This window comes from Onychostoma macrolepis, chromosome 05 (assembly GCF_012432095.1).
Source record: "Onychostoma macrolepis isolate SWU-2019 chromosome 05, ASM1243209v1, whole genome shotgun sequence".
Taxonomy (NCBI): domain Eukaryota; kingdom Metazoa; phylum Chordata; class Actinopteri; order Cypriniformes; family Cyprinidae; genus Onychostoma; species Onychostoma macrolepis.
This window is the reverse complement of record NC_081159.1, coordinates 40,822,548-40,845,961: the sequence shown is the minus strand read 5'-3', so window position 1 is coordinate 40,845,961 and position 23,414 is coordinate 40,822,548. Positions and strand designations below refer to the sequence as shown.

General features: G+C 32.8%; 1 protein-coding gene across 4 annotated transcripts in view; it reads left to right on the top strand.

Moving 5' to 3' along the window:
- Window positions 1–23,414, top strand: part of unc5ca (unc-5 netrin receptor Ca) — a 148,695-nt gene that overhangs the window by 35,900 nt on the left and 89,381 nt on the right. For all 4 annotated transcript variants that reach the window (XM_058777217.1, XM_058777218.1, XM_058777215.1 and 1 more), the window contains one exon: window positions 15,125–15,358. In XM_058777217.1, coding sequence (XP_058633200.1) covers window positions 15,125–15,358 — 234 coding nt within the window. The remainder of the gene's footprint in view (window positions 1–15,124; window positions 15,359–23,414) is intronic.

Here is a 23,414-nt window from a genome sequence, read left to right as displayed (position 1 = left end):
TGTGTGTGATTTGTGTTCTTCAAAATAGTGCTTATAATTCTTTGATAGACTCCCCATGCAGACATCATTGGATCCAAAATGACGTGTTTAGAGACTTTTCTACAATGCTCATCAATTTTTGCTCCATTAAAATAAATGGTACAGGTACAGCTTAAACAGCTTAAATAGTACAGCTTAAAGGAACAGTCCAGGCAAAAAATCCTAGTGCTGTAGTCGTTTACTCACTTCCAATGTTAATCGAAACCAATCCCAAATGCTGTTTAGACCCCAGCATTCATCAAAATATGCATAAAAGGGGAGTAAATGATGTCAGATTTTTTTTCAACCCATTTTAATGGGGTTGTGCATCCAGTGAATCCTACACTCATCTGAATGTAGATAAAGCAAATTATGAATGGTGCGATAATGCTGCGTGACATTATACAGATAAAATATTGTGATGCAACAAGAGTGATGGGTAATATATCACTGTTATGAGATCAGATTAATGAATACATTAGCATAAGACTGCCCACATTTGCATATCACTGCATTAACTAATTTCACATGCACGTGTAGGAAGTTAATGCAAGTCTTAAAGGTACAGTAGCAAAAATAGCCAGTTTAATGAGACCAAAACCATAAAAAGTGGATAAAAACTGTACCCTTACCTAAAACAAGTGTACAGTATTATCTCTTTAAAGGTTGACTCCAGCTCTAGTGAGTGTGTGTGAGTGTGCGTCGTGTCGACACAGTGATGGATTTATCGAGGGTGCTGCAGGCCTTATTAGTGTGGTATGTTTCTCCAAGAGTGTAAGTTCAAGAAAGTGATTGACAGTAACTCAATAGGGGTTTTCTTTTCCAGAGCTCACGGCTTTGATCAGCGATGGCGCAGGAAAACTTGGAGTTCTGTTCTCATCTCTGTCTCTCGGTGAATCCCAGTCATGCTTGTTATTGTGTCGTACTGCAGTGTGTCCATCCGTGTGGAACTGTGTGTGTGTGTGATGTCTAGTTGCCAGCATCCACTCCAGGGAAGCTCATGGATTGAGGACATGTTACCGCTTGCACTAATGCTACACTGACAGGCGAGGAAGTCAGGGCAGAAATACTTCATCACCATCTTCATCAAAACTCTGTCACGGCCCACATTCACACACAGCGCTGCCCTGAGACTCGATTCGCAGCGAGTCACACAGCTTCTTTGGTTTTAATTCAGTCATATCATTTCGCTCAGCATATGGAGACTTACGGCTGTTCCAAAACCTAGTGAGCTGCCTATTGCCTAAATAGGCAGCATCCTAACTGATATGCAACCTTCTAAGTGGGTGATTTAGAACACGCTACATAGGCAACAGCAAATATATGATACATTAAGCATAAATGTATGAAAAAACCTGCTTAAGCCAGCTTAGGATGGTTTGCTGGTCTTAGCTGATTTAAGATGGTATTCCAGTTGGACAGCACAATTAATTAAAACCGAAATTGCGATATGGCTTAGTGCGATTATCAAATCACAAAGGCTGCGGTTTAATTTAAAAAAAATATGCGCTGCATGGGAATGTAATGAGAAGCTTATCAACCAAAGAGATGTTGCTTTTCTCCCTATGCTTTTCCTTCAAAATAAAGCTTTGTTGGTTTAATAAAGAAATTGACAGCTGTAAATATTAGTATTGTAATTTTAGTTGTAATGTCAAATAAAATTATTATTAAATATGAATAATTTCTTAAATATATTGCAATAGTGATATATTTTGTTTCTTAGTATTTTTGTATATTTATCATTATAATTTTTTTATTATTTATTTATTTATTTTGGCCAAATTGTGCAGACCTACAGAAAAGCAAAGCAAATCTAGATTTATTTATTTAGCATTTTAAATCACAATTTTCCTCCCTATATCATGCTCTCTATATCACCCATTCAAATTACACTGTGCCCAAAATCTTCCAAAAGACCAGTCTGAACAGGCTGCGAGACCAGCAAACCAGTTTAAAATGTTCCTGATAGTTTTCAGTATTTAATGAATTCTGTGCGAAAATGTTGCATTCTCACCTTTGCTCGCAAACTGTTTGCATTCCCCCAAGAAACCTAACTTTCAGAAGTTTTGCAGGCATACAGTACACAAAGTTTCTAAGGGGAACGCAAAGGGGTTTTCCGAGCGAATGCAAAAGTTTTGCGAGGGCTTCTCGAAAGAATGCAAAGCAATGAAATATATTTTTTGCAATGCTGTTGTAGAATTTGGTCCAAATTCATATTTTAGACGGCAGTGTAATTAGGTTACCGACCTTTTGAAACAGACTTCACATCAGGTATTGCAACATGTGATGCCTTAATATGCACCCTACATAGGCTACAACACACACGCATGACTATTCCAGGAGAGTCTACATTATCGTCGTCTTATGAAAAAAAAATGAAATACCTAACACTTTTGAAATAAACAGTTCATTGCACTGTCTAGAAAAGCTTGAAACAGAAACGCAACTGTAAAAATGTCTCATTCATACAAACTTTATAAAAGGTACAGTAACAAAAGCAGCCTGTTACAAATAGATCAAAGAGAGGATGGAAAATATTCATGAAAAACTAAATTATGTGCTAGAAACCTTGACTGACACTGTAAGTGGACTTATAAATGGAAATAAAAATAACATAATTAAAAAGCTGTAGAAATGACCTCTTTAATAATGTCTGGCGGTGTTTGCCGAAGCAGACAGGAGTATCAGTGGATGTTCTCAGTCTGTAATATTGATGGAAAAATGTAGGACTTATTCATTTGAGTCTGAGTTCAGCTGGGGTTTGCATACGACACTCAGTCTTTCAGTAAGAGGAAGAGAGAGTGAAAAAACGACTCTGCAGAAAGATGTATTATATATGAAATATTATATAATACAAGCTAGTATATTATATATTATGTAACACGCATACAGTATATATGTATATAGTATCTCAGCATGCTTTTAAATCAAACAATGTGATTTATTTGATTGAATATGCAATAAAATCTGTAGCTGTAGACACAAAAATGCCCTACCTGTCATAAATTCATCTACTGTAACAGTATCCCTCCATAAAGAGAGTATGATTGACAGGTGTCAAATGTGTCATCCTCTTTCTCCTCTTTTTTTAGGAACTTAATGTAAATGTTAAACCAATGTAAGAACAGTCACGAACAGATGACTTAAAAATGTGCATTTTTGTTATACTTTATTGCTCATAAATGTAACTATTTGTGACCCTGGAGCACAAAACCAGTCTTAAGTCGCTGGGGTATATTTGTAATAAAATACATTGTATGGGTCAAAATTATCATTACATTTTTATTTTATGTCAAAAATCATTAGGATATTAAGTAAAGATCATGTTCCATGAAGATATTTTGTAAATTTCTCATTTTTGATTAGTAATATGCATTGCTAAGAACTTCATTTGGACAACTTTAAAGACGATTTTCTCTATATTTTGAATTTTTTGCACCCTCAGATTCCAGATTTTCAAATAGTTGTGTCTTGGTCAAATATTGTCCTATTCTATCCTTATTTATGCAGCTTTCAGATGATGTATAAATCTCAATTTCAAAAAATTGACACTTAAGACTGGTTTTGTGGTCCAGGGTCACATTTATTGAACATCGGAGTTTATATTGCTGTAGGATGGGGAGAGTTTATTTTGGGCTGGATTTGTGATGTTCTGGTCTACTCTTGTTTGTGTGTTTCTTGAATATTTAATATCTTTTAATATCACACACAGATGAAAGTCAAATTTGTGATGCAAAACTCTCTGTGTGTTTTATAAATTCAGCTCCCTGCTTGGTTTGTTGATCAGATGTTAAGATACCAGCAGCCTAAATGCTTTTTAAAGTTGGAATGAGTTTTAAAATGAGTATTCATGTAGTGCTGTGGTATTGGAGACACACACAAATCATGTTCTGGAATGACCTTTGAGAGATTCATGCCAGAATAGAGCCATGCTTTGCAAACATTTTCCATGGCAACCAATATTTCAGCCAAAATACCATAGTTACAACAGTTAATGTTCCTTAAAATCTGTAGCAAATGAAACTTTCAAGAGGTTGCACAGTAACTGTGGTGATTTGGAGAGCTTGACTGAGCCTTTTTGTTGCTTTCCCCTGTGCATTACTATATTTTTGTTGATCTTAAATGGGTGGTTTATCTAAAACACAGTGTTTTTTTGTCCTTACAATAGAAGTCAATGGAGTTCATATCAATGGGGATTTTTTGGAACAACACTGTGTTGAAATATTCATGAAAATATCTTTTTTTTGTGTTCTGCAGAAGACAAAAATTCATAGGAAGCTTGTTTCTACCACAGGATAAAAAAAAAAATTAAAAAGGTAATTACGATGTTTTATTCTGAGAAAAAACAAAATCTCAAAATATAAATTCAGAATTTTGAAAAAAAAAATAGTCAGGATTGCGAGATGTACACTCAGAATACTGAGGAGAAAAGTCTGAATTGCGAGATATAAAATCAAAATTCTCAGAAAAAAAGTTGGAATTGCAAAGTATAAAATTAGTATTGAGGGAAAAAAGTCAAAATCGCAAGATTGCGAGATATAAAATCAGAATTATGAGAAAAAATCACAAGATATAAACTTGATATAAAAAAGATATAAAAAGTCAGGATTGCGAGATGTAAACTTGTAATTGCAAGAAAAAAGTCTGTATTTTGAAATATAAAGTCAAAATTACCTTGTTGGTTTTCTATTCCGTCGCTTACATGGGCTTCTATCCATATGAGTTTGGAACAACATGAGAAGTCTATATTTTGTTTATAAGAATTGTATTTCTTCATGCTTAATTTTTAAACTGCAGTAAAGGTGTAAGTTTGACAATTTACCCACAATGCCATTTGTTTCTCGTCATCTAGGTAACAGTGAACGCTTTTGTATAAATCTGAAGTGTGACATGCAACATTTACTGTGAAGTTCTTCTGCTCACTTCCATTCTCTGCATCTGTTATTGCTTTTGTTGAGCGTTCACTCGTAATGTGCAGTCTGAAATGGGTTTTTCAGAGGAACACTGAGCTTTGAAGCTCTGTGAGTTCACTGTCTGATGGAATGAGGGAGTTCATCTTTGTTTGTAATGATGTTCATGTTTTGAGAGTGTGGAGTTGGTGCTGACAGCCGTTTTTGTTGTCACAGATAATGAGGGCGGAAAACAGCCCTCTGTCACTGCATCTTCCGTGTGTGTGTGTGTTGGTATACACTGCATCTGGTCCCAGTTTAAAACCGCAGTTACTAAATTACACTGCGCAAACTTTTCCAAAATATATGAATGTTATGTACACAGAGACACAGAGAGTTGGTTTTTAATAGCTCCAGTGTCACTCTTTGCATTTATCAGCCTCTATAATTTCATTCATGAAACACAAACAGAACACATTTCTGTGTAAAACATTCATAAAATCTCTTTGCATGCAAGTTGTCATATTAAATTCAACACAACAGTTAATGTTCATTGTTTTATGAACGAGGCCCAGCATCACACAGCCAAACGCAGAACAGGGTTTTTATAGTTAAATAAACCATTAAATAATAATACAAATAAAATAGAAAATGTATATAACAATAAAAAAGTTACCTAAAATAAAAACAGCTCAAATAAATACATTTTATTTATTTATTATTTATTTTTATTTTGACTTATGCGTGGTATAATTATTATTAATTTAATTTTACCTATTTTAAAGTATCTATAAATGTTTTATTTTAAAAGTCCATGAGAATTTTATGCTTCAGGTTAGTCTATAGTAATTATAATGAGCTTATTTAACAACAATAGAAGTCAAAGGCAAGTAAACATGTGTGTCAGACAGAGTCCAGCTGAGCTTTAGTCGTGTGTGTGTGTGTGTGTGTGTGTGTCATGTGTATGATGGATGAGTGTTCACTTGAGTTTTCATTAGAACAAACACAGCTATTGTCTGTATTTAAATGAGCATGTGTTGGGTTGATATTGAACATGGTGTAAACACACACACACACACACACACACACACACACACATATATGCGGCTCGGTCTGGTTGCTCCTGATAGCTTTGAAGTGCCGGCTGCTCTTGGCGGTGTGTGTCCTCACGCTGGGTCAGTAATTAAACGTGATGTTTATCATAGTGCGGTGTGTAAATGATGAGTCTGGGGACGAGTGATAAACACTGATGATTATAAGAGCTCATCCACGCTGCATTGCCTCTCCTTGACTTTGTGTCTAATACACACACGCACGCACACACACACACACACACACACAGAGAGAGAGAATGTGGATTGCTGGAGTGCTGATGGAGTGCCGTGTGTCGTTTCTGTTTGATCTATGATCGTATTAATTGCCTCTGCTCTTATTAAAAGAATATTCTGGGTTATTTTTTGACATAATGTTTATGGACAGTATCTGTGGAATGCTCTTGAGTTCGACAGACATGGATTTTGACTTGCCCATATGTTTGTATAAACTTACAACAGAAGTCAAGCAGGGATACAAGCAACACTGCTAATAAACATATGATAAGAGCTGTGCTGATGCAATTATTCATTCATTCATTCATTCATTCATTGTTCTATTTCTGTTAGAGTAGAGACCATCTTTATACACAACTTTATTTATTTGTTTGTGGTACTTTCTGCAAGAGTAAAGAGTCAATATTTGTAAATAATATGTATAATAATGTAATGAATATTGAATATTATATATATATTGACATTGATTTTGCATAGTTTTGTGATATTGCATTAATACTTAGGTAACACTTTACAATGTGTCATTTGTTAACATTAGTTAATGTATTAACTAACATGAACAAACAATGAACAATGCATTTATTACACTATTTATTCATCTTTGTTAATGTTAGTTAATGAAAATACAGTTGTTCATTGTTTATTCATGTTAGTTCACAGTGCATTAACTAATGTTAACAAACACAACTTGTGATTTTAATAATGCATTAGTAAATGCTGAAATTAACATTAACTAAGATTAATAAATGCTGCAGAAGCATTGTTCATTCTTAGTTCATGTTTACTAATGTTGTTAACTAATGAACCTTATTGTAAAGTGTTACCAATACTTAAAGCCTTGAGTTTGTTTGTTTGTTTTTTATTTATTACTTATTCTGATGCTTATTATGGTATTATTTTGTAACGGTAAAGTCATACTGATATACTGATCAATTTTGTTGATCATTAGTACTTGAGATGCTTGGTTTTTTTTTTTTATTCATTTGTTTGAAATTCTGACACTCCTGATAATTTTTGTAAGGGTAAAGAGACTAAATATTTGTGAATTTTTGTATTATTAACATTATATATTGATATTGATATATATATTTATATTAAATAATATTAATATGATTTTTGCATTCTTTTGCTAATGCCATTGCATAAATGCTTTTTCTTCATCGTTTATTTATTTTTATGTAATAATCTGTGTCTCTGATTTTTGTTTATTATTATTATTATTTTTACTTTTTTTTTTTTTTTTTTTTGCATTCATATCATTTCTGCAGTCCTGTTTAATGAAGCAGCAGCTTGTCTGAATAATCTTGGACAAACTCTAAGGCAGCCATGTGCCTTAGAGAGATTAAAACTGATTCCCTCCAGAATGTCTTGGCCCATAGACGTCCATTAGAAATTCATTGATGTAAACATGATTTCTGCTCGTTTTGACAATCGGAGGGATTATTTTCTGTAGTAGCTGACGGCACGTCTCAGATGCCATCGATAGAGGTTAAGTTGTATTTAACCTGGAATATTCCTGCAGTAGTGGACCATTCACTGTTCATCAATAATACACTCACACGCTCCGGAAGGTTAAGCTAATAAACGTGACCCCGCTCTCACTCACTCGTCGTGTGAAAGGTCCCAACTTGGTCTTTAAGCCCCATTATTAAGAGAGTTAATCATCTGAACCAGCGCCGGACCCTCTGGCACCTGAGAGGAGAGATGGTGAGAAGAGCACTGGAGAACAGCCAGAGAAAGAGAGAGATTTCAGAGGACTTATTCTGCTCTGCAGGACCATTTCATTTGTCCCTTATAATGTTAGTCAAGGTTTCTTCTACCATAATTCAGTTTTCTGTGACGATTTTCCACCTTTTCTCTGACCTTTACATACTTTCTGTTAGGGGTGGGAGAAAAAAATAGGTTGTGCTTCGATTCTAAAAACATTACACAGGATGTGAGAAACGAGTGTTTTGACTGTGTTAAGCTTTCCAAATTGATGCTTTTTGTTCATTCACATATTCATTCATTTCATGTATTCATTCATTCGTTCATTCCTTTGTTCTTTTATCTATTTGTAGATTCATTCTCGTTTGTTTGCTCATTCATAGATTCATTTATTTATTCTTGTTCATGCGATCATAGATTAATTCCTTCATTCTTGTTTGTTCATTGTTTGTTCATTTATTCATAGATTCGTTCCTACATTCTTGTTTGTTCATTCATAGATTCATTCTTGTTTGTTCATGCAATCATAAATTGATTTCTTCTTGTTTGTTTATTAGTTTGAAGATTCATTCCTTCATTCTTGTTTGTTTGTTCATTCATAGATTAATTCCTTCATTCTTGTTTGTTCGTTTATTCATAGATTTGTTCCTGCATTCTTGTTTGTTTGTTTGTTTGTTTGTTCATTCATAGATTAATTCCTTCATTCTTGTTTGTTCAATTGTTTGTTCATTTGTTCATAGATTTATTCCTTCATTCTTGTTTGTTCAATTGTTTGTTCATTTGTTCATAGATTTATTCCTTCATTCTTGTTTGTTCATTTGTTCATAGATTCATTCCTTCATTATTGTTTGTTCAAGTGTTTGTTTATTTGTTCATAGATTAATTCGTTCATTCTTGTTTGTTCAAGTGTTTGTTCATTTGTCCATAGATTCATTCCTTCATTCTTGTTTGTTCATTTGTTCATAGATTCATTCCTTCATTCTTGTTTGTTCATTTGTTCATAGATTAATTCCTTCATTCTTGTTTGTTAAATTTTTTGTTCATTTGTTCATAGATTCATTCCTTCATTCTTGTTTATTAATTTGTTCATAGATTAATTCCTTCATTCTTGTTTGTTCATTTGTTCATAGATTCATTCCTTTATTCTCGTTTGTTTGTTTGTTCATTGATTTGTAGATTTATTCCTTTTTGTTTATTCATTTGTTCATAGATTCATTCCTTCATTCTTGTTTGTTCATTTTTTCATAGATTCATTCCTTCATTCTTGTTTGTTCAATTGTTTGTTCATTTGTTCATAGATTAATTCCTTCATTCTTGTTTGTTCATTTGTTCATAGATTCATTCCTTCATTCTTGTTTGTTCATTTGTTCATAGATTCATTCCTTTATTCTTGTTTGTTTGTTCATTGATTTGTAGATTCATTCCTTCATTCTTGTTTGTTCATTTGTTCTTAGATTCATTCCTTCTTTCTTGTTTGTTCAAGTGTTTGTTCAGTTTTCAATAGATAAATTCCTTCATTCTTGTTTATTCAATTGTTCATAGATTCATTCATTCCTTCATTCTTGTTTGTTTGTTCATTGATTTGTAGATTTATTCCTTCTTGTTTATTGATTTGTTCTTAGATTCATTCCTTCATTCTTGTTTGTTCATTTGTTCATAGATTAATTCCTTCATTCTTGTTTGTTCATTTGTTCATAGATTCATTCCTTCATTCTTGTTTGTTCATTTGTTCATAGATTCATTCCTTTATTCTTGTTTGTTTGTTCATTGATTTGTAGATTTATTCCTTCTTGTTTATTGATTTGTTCTTAGATTCATTCCTTCTTTCTTGTTTGTTCAAGTGTTTGTTCAGTTGTCCATAGATAAATTCCTTCATTCTTGTTTATTCAATTGTTCATAGATTCATTCCTTCATTCTTGTTTGTTTGTTCATTGATTTGTAGATTTATTCCTTCTTGTTTATTGATTTGTTCTTAGATTCATTCCTTCATTCTTGTTTGTTCATTTGTTCATAGATTCATTCCTTCTTTCTTGTTTGTTCAAGTGTTTGTTCAGTTGTCCATAGATTAATTCCTTCATTCTTGTTTATTCAATTGTTCATAGATTCATTCCTTCATTCTTGTTTGTTCATTTGTTCATAGATTCATTCCTTCATTCTTGTTTGTTCATTCATTCATAGATTCATTCCTTTATTCTTGTTTGTTTGTTTGTTCATTCATAGATTCATTCCTTCATTCTTGTTTGTTCAGTTGTTTGTTCATTTGTTCATAGATTCATTCCTTCATTCTTGTTTGTTCGTTCATTCATAGATTCATTCCTTTATTCTTGTTTGTTTGTTTGTTTGTTCATTGATTTGTAGATTTATTCCTTCTTGTTTATTCATTTGTTCATAGATTCATTCCTTCATTCTTGTTTGTTCGTTCATTCATAGATTCATTCCTTCATTCTTGTTTGTTTATTTGTTCAAATATTCATTCCTTCGTGTTTAAATTGTGTTTGTTCACCTACTTGTTCATTCATTCATTAATTCTTGCATTAGTCTGTTCATTTCATTCACTACTTTATCAATTTGTAATATGTTTGCTCTTTGATTGATTCATATTTATTCATATGTTCATTGATTTTTGTTCATTCACATATTCATTAATTTGTTCATAGATTCATTCCTTCATTCTTGTTTGTTTGTTCATTGATTTGTAGATGTTTTCCTTGTTTATTCATTTATTCTTAGATTCATTCCTTCATTCTTGTTTGTTCATTCATTCATAGATTCATTCCTTTATTCTTGTTTTGTTCAGTTGTTTGTTCATAGATTCATTCCTTCATTCTTGTTTGTTTGTTCGTTCATTCATAGATTCATTCCTTCATTCTTGTTTGTTTATTTGTTCAAATATTCATTCCTTCGTGTTTAAATTGTTTGTTCACCTACTTGTTCTTTCATTCATTAATTGCATTAGTCTGTTCATTTCATTCACTACTTTATCAATTTGTAATATGTTTGCTCTTTGATTGATTCATATTTATTCATATGTTCATTGATTTTTGTTCATTCACATATTCATTAATTTGTTCATTAATCCATTCTTGTTTGAAATGTATGTTTGCTTTTATGTTTTAAAGCTATATTTAGTTATATATTTATAAGTAAATATATACGTTTAATAGTTTACATTTGGTATTCAATGAACCCATGTATTAATAAGAAAAAGAAAATTAAGTCAAGAATCATTTTAGGATTGAGTCATGATTCCCAGAATTGAATCGCACCGGATCGTGAGGTGCCTAAAGATTCCCACCCCGACTTTACATAGGTTTCAGGCCTTTTATTTGAAGAGTATCAGTTTGTTTGTGTGTTTTAATAGAGTAAATAACAGAGAGACTGTTTGTGTATATAAGATTAATCTGGGATTTAAATAAATGAATCATCTCAGATCATTTGTCTCATAATAACATCTGCAAACACGACATAGACCCAAACAAAACAGCCCTCGACCCATCATTAGATAGCATGGCTGTGCCGTGACCCATTAATGGAAGGTAATGTACCCTACAGAGTGTTAATTTGGGGTGAAAGCAGCTCTGTGTGTGTGAGACAGTCAGAGAAGAGTTATGAGCTGGACTGCATGCCATCGGATGGGTCAGCGGGCATCTAATGGAGGCATTCAATAATAATCTGACGCTCGTGCCTTGTGTGTGTTAGTGTAATGTTAGTATCCGGTATATGTATTGATGAGTCCAGGGATCGATGCGTCCTGGGTTACGATCCATCCATTATGTGCATGTGTGTGTCTGTGTAATATTGTTCTTTTGTCTGTTCATTCATGTCCATTTGTTCATTCATTAGTTTGTTAATTGATTCATCTGTTCATTTATGTTAGTTTATGTTCATTAGTTTATTAGTTTTTATTCATTTGTTCCATCATTTGATTATACTTTCATGAGTTTGTTCATATGTTCATTTATTCATTCATTAGTTTATTTGTTGTTATGCTCATTTCTGTGCTCTTGGATTCATTAGTTTATTGATTTATTTATTTATTAATTCATATATTGATTGATTTTCGTTCATTCGCTCATACTTTAGTTGATTTATTAGATAGGTTATTGGTTGATTTGTTCATTTATTCATTTATTCTGTAATTTGTTTATTCTTTCATTACTTTGTTAGTTCCTGTGTTTATTCTTTTGTCTCTTCATTCATTTATTCTGTCACGGTCATTTGTTCATTCATTAGTTTCTTTGTGGTTCTGTTCATTTGTCGATTTCTGTTCTCTTTGGTTCATTAGTTTGATGAGTTTGTTCATTAGTTTATTAGTTTCATTTATTGAATCATTTGTTAATTCTTTCATTAGTTGATCATATCTTCAATTGTTCTTTCATTACTTTTAACACGTTTGTTCTTTTGTCTGTTGTCTTCAGTCATGTTCATCTTTTCATTCGTTTTTTCATTGTTCTGTTTTTTTTCTAATTCTGTTTTTTGATTCTTTAGTCAGCCATTCATTCATGTTTGTTATTTGTGTTCATTAGTTTATTAGTTTGTTTATCCATTTATTCCATAATTTGCTCATTCTTTCATTGGTTTGTTCATGTATATTCATTCATTACTTTAATTTATATGTTTGTTCTCTTTTCTGTTCATTTATGTAGTCATGTTCATTTTTTTCATTGATTAGATTCATTGTTTTTCTGTTCATTTGTCAGTTTCTGTGTTCTTTGATTTTGTTGATTGATACATTCATTCATTCATTTTTGTTCATTAGTTTATTTGGTCATTTGTTCATTCTCTCATTTATTCAGACGTGTTCATTTGTTCATTCATTAGTTTATTTCAGTTCCCTTGTCCATTTCTGTTTTCTTTGATTCATTAGTTTGTTATATGATTCATCTGTTCATTGTTCATTTATTTTTGTCCATTTGTTCATTTTGTTTATTAGTTCATTCATTTATTCCTTTCATGAGTTTGCTCATTTATTTGTTCATTTATTCATTCATAACTTTAATCAGTCATGTTTATTTTTTGTCTGTTCGTTCATTTGTTCATTTATTAGCTTATTTGTTAATTTGTGTGTTCTTTAATTGATTAACTTTTGATTGATTGATTCATTGATTCATATGTTCATTCTCATATTTATTCATTTGTTCTTTAGTTCATTCATAGGTTCTGGTTTGTTCATTTGTGCATTCATTCATTCATTTTACATTTGTAACATGTTTGTTGTTTTGTTTGTTCGTTCATTTATTCATTCAGGTTCATTCGTTTTATTTGTTCTGTTCTTTAGTTTATTTCTGTGTTTTTGTTTATTAGTTTGTTGACTGATTCTTTTATTCATTCCTGTGTTCAGTGAATTTAATTTATTAATTTATCCATTCTTATTTGTACGTTCATTACTTTGTAATGTTCATTGATTTGTTCATTCTTATTTTCAGTGATTTTTTTGTTCATTCACGTTCATTCATTTGTTAATTCATTCATTCATGTTTGTTCATTAGTTCACTGATTCATTCATTCATTCCTTTGTTTGTTCATTTATTTATCCATCTGTTCATTAATTTATTAGTCTGTTTATTCGAAGCAGAGACGTTGAATGATAGAGGGAGAGTAAGGGAGAATGTCAGAGATCTCACAACGTCATGTTTATTTGAACTTGAGCTAAAAATAAGCAGCAGTTACTCCATTAACCAGGGATCAGTTAGAGACAACTGTGAGATCCTGTTTCATAATGAGACCCAAAAACAGGCCTGCACCAGTTTCTGCTTGTGAAGCCTCTACGGACCCCAAACGAGCTCAGTAGACACAAATTACAGTATAAGAGGCTCTGAGAAAACTGACATTTGTGAATAAATTGGCGTAATGGGGATTTTTGTTGCAAAAGTTTATTCTGCAATACTGAGAGATGTGTTATCTATTCTAAAACTACTTTATACTCATTTTATACAGTGTTTCAATTATATGTACACCACCAATCAAAATAAATTTGACTGAAATTTAAAAGAACTGTTAATAGTTACACTGTAAAATGCTATTACGATTTAAAATAACTTTTATATTGTAGTATACAATGTTAAAATGTAAATTAAATAGTGTGTGTACACACACACACATATTATGTAAACAAAAACTTTTATTTTGGATGTGATTAATCGCGGTTAATCGTTTGACAGCGCTAAAATTAAAATATCACTTTTGAGTAGTAATATTGTGAAATATGATTACAATTTAAAATAACTTTTATGTTGTAATATATTTTAAAATGTAAATTAAAATATCACTTTTGAGTAGTAGTATTGTGAAATATTATTACATTTTAAAATAACTTTTATATTGTAGTATACAATGTTAAAATGTAAATTAAATATTATGTAAACAAAAACTTTTATTTTGGATGTGATTAATCGCGATTAATCGCTTGACAGCACTAAAATTAAAATATCACTTTTGAGTAGTAGTATTGTGAAATATGATTACAAATTAAAATATATTTTATGTTGTAATATATTTTAAAATGTAAATTAAAATATCACTTTTGAGTAGTAGTATTGTGAAATATGATTATAATTTAAAATAACTTTTATGTTGTAATACATTTCAAAATGTAAATTAAAACGATCACTTTCATACATCTATGCTAAATCAAAAAATTATTTGGTCCCACTTTATATTAGGTGGCCTTAACTTCTGTGTACTTACATTTAAATTAATAATTTGGCACAATGCACTTCTTGTGTACATACATGTTTTTACATTGTACTTATATATTTAAAAATACCTATATGTAGTTACATCTGTAATTAATTTGTGTAATTACAATTATAATTACACTGTTGACCCATCCCTTACACCTTAACCCACACTTAAACCTATCCATACCACCAAACCTGTCCCTAACCTTACCCATATCCCACCTCAATAGCAGAAAAAGTGTTTTGCAATACAGTATGACCACAATAAGTACTTTTTGATGCAAGTACATAGTAGTTAAGGCCACCTAATATAAAGTGTGACCAATTATTTTACTGCCCTCAAACTTTTGAACGCCAGATATTTTAATGCCAGACATGTTGGAATTGCTGATTTGCAACCCTATCATCTAATTGAAATTGTGAAACGAATCAAAAAGCAGTACGCTGCGCTGCATTTCTGACTCACTTGCTGATGCTTCATGTTGTCTGTGTTTTTTCCCAGGTGATGATGACTTCCTGTTGGGGTTGGGTGAGTTGCCGGAGACCTTCCCCAGTGACCCTCCAGAGCCCCTCCCACACTTCCTGCTGGAGCCGGAGGATGCTTACATCGTCAAGAACAAGGCTGTCAATCTCTACTGCACGGCTACACCTGCTGCTCAGATCTACTTCAAGTGCAACGGCGAGTGGGTCCATCAGAGAGAGCACACCATAGAGGAGCGGGTGGACGAGACGTCGGGTCAGTCGCTCACACACACACACACACACACACACCATCACTCTCCTTTATGGGTCGGAAACATTACGGCCTTTTCTGAGGTGCAATAAAAATGTGATAAAGCTCTACTTTATTCATGGTTTTCATTGCTAAAGGTGCTGCTAGAGAGATAGATAAACCCCTTCCTGACACGCACAGGTTTGTGTATTATTTATGTAATGTTATGAGAGCTTTTTTTATGAAGGCTTCTTTATATGACTGCTACACAGGGAGTAAAGTTACTCTAGTCAACATCAAGTGTGACCAGAGACACGAACTAGACCACTTTCACTGACCGCTCAATGTGGATACATATGGAAGCTTTTTCCACCACAGGATAAAAAAAATGCATAACTTTTAATCTCACAATTTCAGTTGCGATTTCTATTGCACAATTCTGATAGTTTTTCTGAGAATTGCGAGTTTATATCTTGCAATTCTGAGTTTATATTGTGCAATTATGATTGTTTTGTTTTTCAGAAATGTGAGAAAAAAAGTCACAACTGTGAGTGATTAAAAAAAGTCTGAATTCTGAGGTAAAATTGAATTCTGAGATATTCTGTAGCTTTTATTCTGAAATGGGCTTCCAAAGATACGAACTTCACTGGAAGCTAAGCAGGAAAATTAATGTTGTAAAATGAAGTAGTTATGAAACTAAATGTTTCAGCTGTAAAGCAGCTCTACACAAGACAATTATGCCATTATTGATTCAATTCAGTTCAAAAATTCATCAATTATGAGACGAGTTCAAGTTTCAAATTTGCTAAATTAAAATTGTTTCAAAGTAAGTTCTATACATCCTATTTTTTCAGTGTATAATGTAGCTACAATTATAATCTATAATAGAGTCATTATTCAGCTCAGGTCAGTTTAATGTTGATTCAGTTAGTGTCGTCCAGCTCAATTCAGTTCAGATTTTGTCCTTCTCTATGGTAGTGTCAGTGCATTTAAATTGATAATATTATTCTTTAACAACTGTCTTTTAAACAGAAGATACTAGAGAAGCCAGATTCCAAGATGATAAATAAGATCCTTAATAATAAAGGTTTTACGGAGAACCTTTAGTATGCATTTCCAATGCACAAAAGGTGCTGTCACACTAACAAAAATGGTTCTTAAAAACCTTTCACTAAACGTTTTTTGTGAAAAATTGTTGTTTTGTGGCATTGCTCTGTTTTTAAGAGTGTAGTTGAGCAAATCACAGTGTCTGTTGTCTTTTCCGTCACGATTCTGTAGCTCAAACAGCAATGTCATGGGTTCAGTTCACAGGGAATGCATGAACTGATGATACTGCATGTATACCTTCAATGCAAAGGCAAAGCATATGCCAAATGCATAAATGTCTTTTTCACACTGCAAGAACAGAACACAGAGTCCAAGCCAAGAACAGTGAGTGATCTAGGTCCACATTTGATGATAGTCAAAAGCTAAAATGCTACAATTCATAGAATAAAAGGGCACCAAGTAAATTTTTACCACTCTCAAAAAGTTTCATAGATGGAAAATTGAACTTGCAGTAACAAACAGCATAAAAATATAAGTGCAGAGCAGATGACCATCGGCATATTGGTATTACTAGTTAATGCATTGGTATATTTAGGAAGATGAATAAGTGCTAATGACACACAAATCAACTACTACATTCAGAAGTTTGGGGATCGTAAGACTTTTAATGTTTAAAGAAGTCCCTTCTACTCACCAAGGCTGCATTTATTTATTTTAAAATACAGTAAAATCATAAATATTGTGAAATATTATTACAATTTAAAATGACTGTTTTCTATTGTAATATATTGTAAAATTCAATTTATTCCTGATGCAAAGTTGAATTTTCAGCATCATTACTCCAGCCTATTGGATCCTTCAGAAATCATTCGAATATGCTGTCACTTTTGATCAATTTAATGCATCCTTGCTGAATAAAAATAATATTTGACTGACTCCAGACTGAATGAGAAATCTAGCTGTAGAATAAGACAGTTGAGGGTAATGTTTCACCTATAGCACTCAATTGCAACAGCACTGAGAATGCCACACTTTTCAAATGAAACTAGGGATGCAACGATTATAGATTTTATTGGTACGATTATAGTCTGAGGAGTAATCACGGTTTCACGGTTATTATGCATTTATTCATTTCACAACATAAAATCACATAAACACTCTTTAGATATTAAAGTGTTATTTATTGCTGCATGCCTTTTGAAACAGAAATAACTCAGTAACCAATAATACAGCACAAAATAATAATACTAAAGAAAATAAAAAGTCCATCTCTCATATTGGAATTAAAAAAGGTGACCTCTGCTCTGTAAACATCCGTCAGTATTTCCCTTTTGAAAATAACAAATGTATTTGGTGTTTTCATTTCATTCCTTCTACATTTCTTTTGGACCTGAGGTACAGAACTTGGAAAGATGGTGAAAAATAAATTGACTTATGAATAATACTATAACAGGGATGATAAATCACAATATTAATGAAGTATTATTAATATAAGACTAATATTAACTTTATTTATCCCACAGAGGTCACTGTTACTAATGATGGGAATAAACTAAACTATTATTGTAATCAACTGTCATCCATACTTATTCATTTTAATAATCTTTATTCATCTGATTTTACATAAGGCCTGAGAAAATCATGTCTATTATTTTGGTTTGTGAGATCGAGATCGAGCTGCCCACACAAACATTTAGGAGGACAGAAACGTGTTGTCAACGCTGCCCAGCGACTTTCATTAACAGCGATTTTTACGACAATATTTAAATGAAGCCCTGGTCATTCTTGATGTACCCAAAATGGTCCCACACTATCGACTTCAGTCATTTCTCTGGTGGAAATAAAGGATCGCTGTTTGGTTCCTCTATCATAGTTAATCTAGTAGCCTCCGTGTCTGGTGCAGTAGCTGGTGCACCGCTAGAGTAGCTTTGTTTTCGTTTTGCTCATGTTTCAACAGTTCCATTCCGTGCAACAGAAACACTCGGTGTAGCGTAGCCTTTACGATTAAAGTAAAACCGGTAAATCGCTGCATCCCTAAATGAAACTAAGCATTTGCTCTTACATATGTTAGGCTTAATGTTTGCTGCAGAAGACAGAAACACTGCCGTGCATTTCGAGGTTGGGAAAGCTAGCAGCCCTCCACTAATGTTCGATCATTCAGAATGAAAATGGCACGTATTGGCCGAGGCTGAAGCGCAATCACCTCACCGCAGGAGAAACCGACACGAGCCACTCTCGGTGTGGGCGAGCAAAGAGCTCAATTCATTACGCAGAGGTTAACAAGCTCCTATTGAGCTAATGACTCTAATGGAGCTTTGATATCAACCCGCCGCAGTAATTCTGCTCTAATATCTCTGCGGTGGAAACTTTACTGTCATAATCACACCTCAGATATTACTCGGGGTCAGAGTGTGGAGTTATTATGAGCCGCCGAAACGGGCCCGACTGCTCTAAACACTGTCATTGAACTTTAATGTGTGACGGTAACGTTTATCATAAAAAATTATAGTGCGTGTGAGAGAGAAAGGGATTGAGAGAGAGAGAGAGAGAGAGAGAGACATAGTTTATGCTTTTAATTAGATTTTCACTCTCGCTGTTTGGTTTAGGTCTGTCTTTGTTCGCCGGCCACGAGCTCCCTCTGGCATCGCTATCTGTCTCTGTTTGGGATGGTGTAATATCGTTATGAATCAATTTCATTGTTCATTTTGGCGATTGTGAGTAAATAAGGTTAAATCTGTTCCTTGTCATGAAAGCTGGTGTGTAATCGGCTCATGGTGTGCGTGATGAGTGTTTTGTGTGTCTAAATTGTGCAGAAGATTCAGATTGAGCCTCATTATCTGGTTCAGTCAGAAAGACTCTTTCCTGCTGCGGTCTTCGTCTCAGAGGGCCTCGTTTAAACAGACGTCTTAGTATATTTACACAACAGAACGCCATTCAAAAAACTGTCTGCCACATTCACAAAGTCAAGTAAGTTTGCATTGTTTTCTAGAAGACTGGTCATTTATCTTTTGGTGGGCAATAGTGATGGGATTTGAGCTCATAAAAACTGAATGTATAGCATGTATAATTAGAAAAAAAAAATACTTCATCTAATATTTAAAAAAAATGAAAAATGCTACACAGTGATGATATGATCAATAAGTTATGAAAGCGTGTTTTTACATCACTGTAACTTATCAAAATAATTTAAGCAATTTTCAACTTTAATTTATGTTGTATAAGGTTCAACTCATTTTTTTAAGCCAGTTTAATAGAATTTAAGTTGAAATGACTTAAACAGATAAGTTGATTATACTTATACAACTTATTTTTTACAGTTTAGAAATGAATTCTTGAATCACTTGATTCATTGGAAATTATCGTTTGAACTGATTTGCAAAAATGAATCAAATTTACTGACAGTAGATACTTTTATTCAACTAAATATGAAATCTGGGATTGTATTCAGACGTCTCAGTCGTAATGCTTTTTTATTGAAAATATAAACTCTCGGGGTTGGTTTTTAATGCTTTTGAAATAGGTCTCTTCTGCTCAGCAAGGTTGCATTTATTTGATCAAAAATACAGTAAAAACAGTAATATTGTGAATTAAATATTATTTATTCCTGTGATGCAAACTTCATATTCCAGTGTCACATGAAAACTAATATGCTGATTTGCTGCTCAGGAAACATTTCTGTTATTATCAATGTTGAAAATAGCTGTGCTCCTTTAATTTTTTTTTGTGGAAACTGTAATACATTTTTTTTTTTTTCAGGATTTTCAAAAGAACTGTTTTTTTTTTTTTTTAAATAGAAATCTTTTGTTATAGGTTATGAATGTCTTTTACTGTCAATTTTGATCTATTTGTTGCATCCTAGCTGAATAAAACAACTTATTTCTTAAAAAACATCTCACTGACCCGAAACCTTTGAACAGTCTTCAGTGTTGCAGATTCTTGTCTGTTCTTGACAGATGTCCCAAAGAGAAAATCACAACAGAAATTCAGTTTGTGCCAGTTTTAAATTCATATTCACAATAATCCAAAACAAAAATGTGTGTGTGCTTACAGATCTCGTTGTAAATGCACCCCATCCCATTATTGCTGTCATTGATTTTCTGCCTGTGTTTATGTATGTGTGCTTTTACATGCTTTGTGTGTTTTTAATGCTTGCAAGGCAGCGCTGTATTGATATTCATCCAGCAGTCATTGTTAGAGGTGTTTTTAAGGCAGTATTGTTATTGCTTGTGCTCATAGCGCTTTGAAAAAAAACCAATAAATGTTAAGGTTCAGTGTGAGTCGTCCTGCAGTGATTGTGCTTCAGGCGTGAATGATTCCTCAAATCATGTGTTATTGAGGAGAGGTGTGCTGCTACTTCACTGAGTGATCAGACACATGATTTAAACAATCTGGACAATAAAACAAGTAAAAATAAAAAAATTCCAACTATAGATATTACTAGGGTCCTTCCTTCAGAGTTTAGCACTACTTGCAGTTTCTGGAGAAATGTTAAAATTATATCTTTTTCTTCTCCACATATATCCACAATTAATTAAGCTCACGAATAATAAACATTTTTTGGGATGTGGTACTTGGCACAGTGTGTCGTGATTATATATGCTACATTTTGGTAGATATGTTTTGTTTGTGCTGAGGAATAACAAATGGCATAAAATGCAGAATTTAACAAACAAGGTTGCATGCTGCAAATAGAAATGTAAAGTCAGAACTTTTTTACTGCGCAAAATTATGAATCTAAAAGCGATTTTGTGCAAAAATAAAATGCAATGCGCAATGCATTTAATCCAGAAAGTGCCCATTCTGTGAATGAGATTTGTATTTTATCCATAAAAGAGTTTATTTGGATTACAAAAATATATCAGCAAAATGCATAAATCATTCACAAAATGAGAATTTTGTGGATGAAATGCATTTTATAGATCATTTCAGTCTGAGATGCAGTCACTATTTTTTTAAGAAATTTAATATAGAATATTTCCTTTAGGTGATGCAAATCTAATGGAAATATATATATATATATATTTAGCATCTGTTTTAATTAATTATAGTTTGTTTGGTATTTTAATACTTTCTTTCACAATGTCTGTATTTCAGTTTGTTTGTACGTGTGTGTGTGTGTGTGCACACTGCAAAAATAATTTTCTTAATCAGTATTTCAAAATTAAAGCAAATTATACCATTTAAGAAGAAAAATTACAGAATTAAGAGACCATGCATTATTTGGTCTTGTTTTGTCTTGATCACAACTTAACTTCCGTAACTTAATTTCCTTCCATTTTCTCATGATCTTGACTTGAGTGGAAAATGTTTTAAGCATAAATTCACTGTAAAATTAATGCTTAATATAAGAAGAAAAAAAAAGCATTTTAACCAATAAAATTTAAAAAAAAAAACTAAACTTATTAAAGATATATTCTCTAAAAAAACAAGTCTTATATCCTATGAAATTTGCTTCTCAAATAAATGTATCTTGTAATAAGGATGTTTTTAAAGGAAAACAGCACAGAAGCACTGTAGTGTGTGTGTGTGTGTGTGTGTGTGTCTGTTTCACTCACTGCATTGAGTTCTTGACTGTATTCTTCACCTCATCCTGTGTGAATCCTGCCCTCTTCTCCTTCATATCTGCTTGAGTGATGTTTGTTAAAACATTCATGTGTATAAGTGTGTCTTTTCACCTCACTCCTTCTGTTCAAGGCTACAGGTTTCTGTCATTCACATCCAGCATTCTGCACCAAATGCTGCCATAAACACAAACACCCACAGCACTAAACAAATAAACACAGAGGGTAAGTGTGAACTATTGATTTCTATCAGGGAATATTTCATGGAGACATTGAGGGGTTCATTATTTATACATGTAGAACAGAAGTGCAGTGCTGTCTGCTGGCAGAGCACTAAAATATATATAAAAAACATCTCATGTGACGTCGGTGTGATCGGCACTGGCGTGGTGGGAGATTTGTAGCTTCAGAATCTGTTCACGGGGCATCTGAGGAACTTTGTACACAAACATGTCAACAGCTCTATCAAAATGACAGGCCTGATTTATGCAATTTTGTGTGAACATAGTGCAAAACATTTTACAGCAACCTGCGTTACATGGTCATACAGATTTGGACAATGTGAGAGAAATGTTCTTGAGTGTTATTTTAGTATCACACACACATACATATATATATATATATATATATATATATATATATATATATACTGTATATACTATTAGCATAGGCGTAGCTTGACGTTTGAGCTTGGGGCAAACCACGGCAGTCGATTTGGTCAGTCAAACTTTTAAATAGCATTTCTGTAGTAAACGTACAAAGTCACAATCCGTGTACCGTTAAAAGGGGTTTTACTATGATTAGAGCAGCAGCAAGCGTGTGAGGTTGCCATGGCAGCCAGATACATTGCACGTGAATTGTAATGGCTACACTGTCTATTTCTGCTGCACTAGCAATAAACACATTGAATAGAATGCACCATAAACATGTTTGCCAACAGAATCGCAAAGTAGATTTTAAGCAAATCAGCGAGTGAATTACCCACTGCTTTAAAACAAATATCTGTTGGACATTATTCAAGTTAAATGCGCAGGCACACAAACACATTTAGTAACGTTAAACCTTACTGAAAATGGCCGATTAAGCAGTTTATATTCTGAAATATATTTCTAGGTTTTGTTCTGTGTGCATTAAATTACATTTGGATGTAAATGGTCTTTTTTCTGATATAAATGTAAAACACCGAGCTGCTAACAGAGCGTCCTGTGGATCACCTTTATGAGGCCGTCCGGGTCTGGAGTCAGGCATCTAGCTTCATCTGTCTTTATTTTGGTTAGGTTCAGATTCCTCTGCAGTTGTTGTATGTTGTAAAAAAAAAAAAAAAAACACTAAATATCCATTCATGTCATGCAAGCATAGGCTATTATCTTCCAAAATGCAGATTCGTCACGCGTCAACTTCTTACACAAATAAGATGAAATAAGCCATTAGTAAGTTTTTATTATTATTTCTTTTTAATTTTTAATTTAATT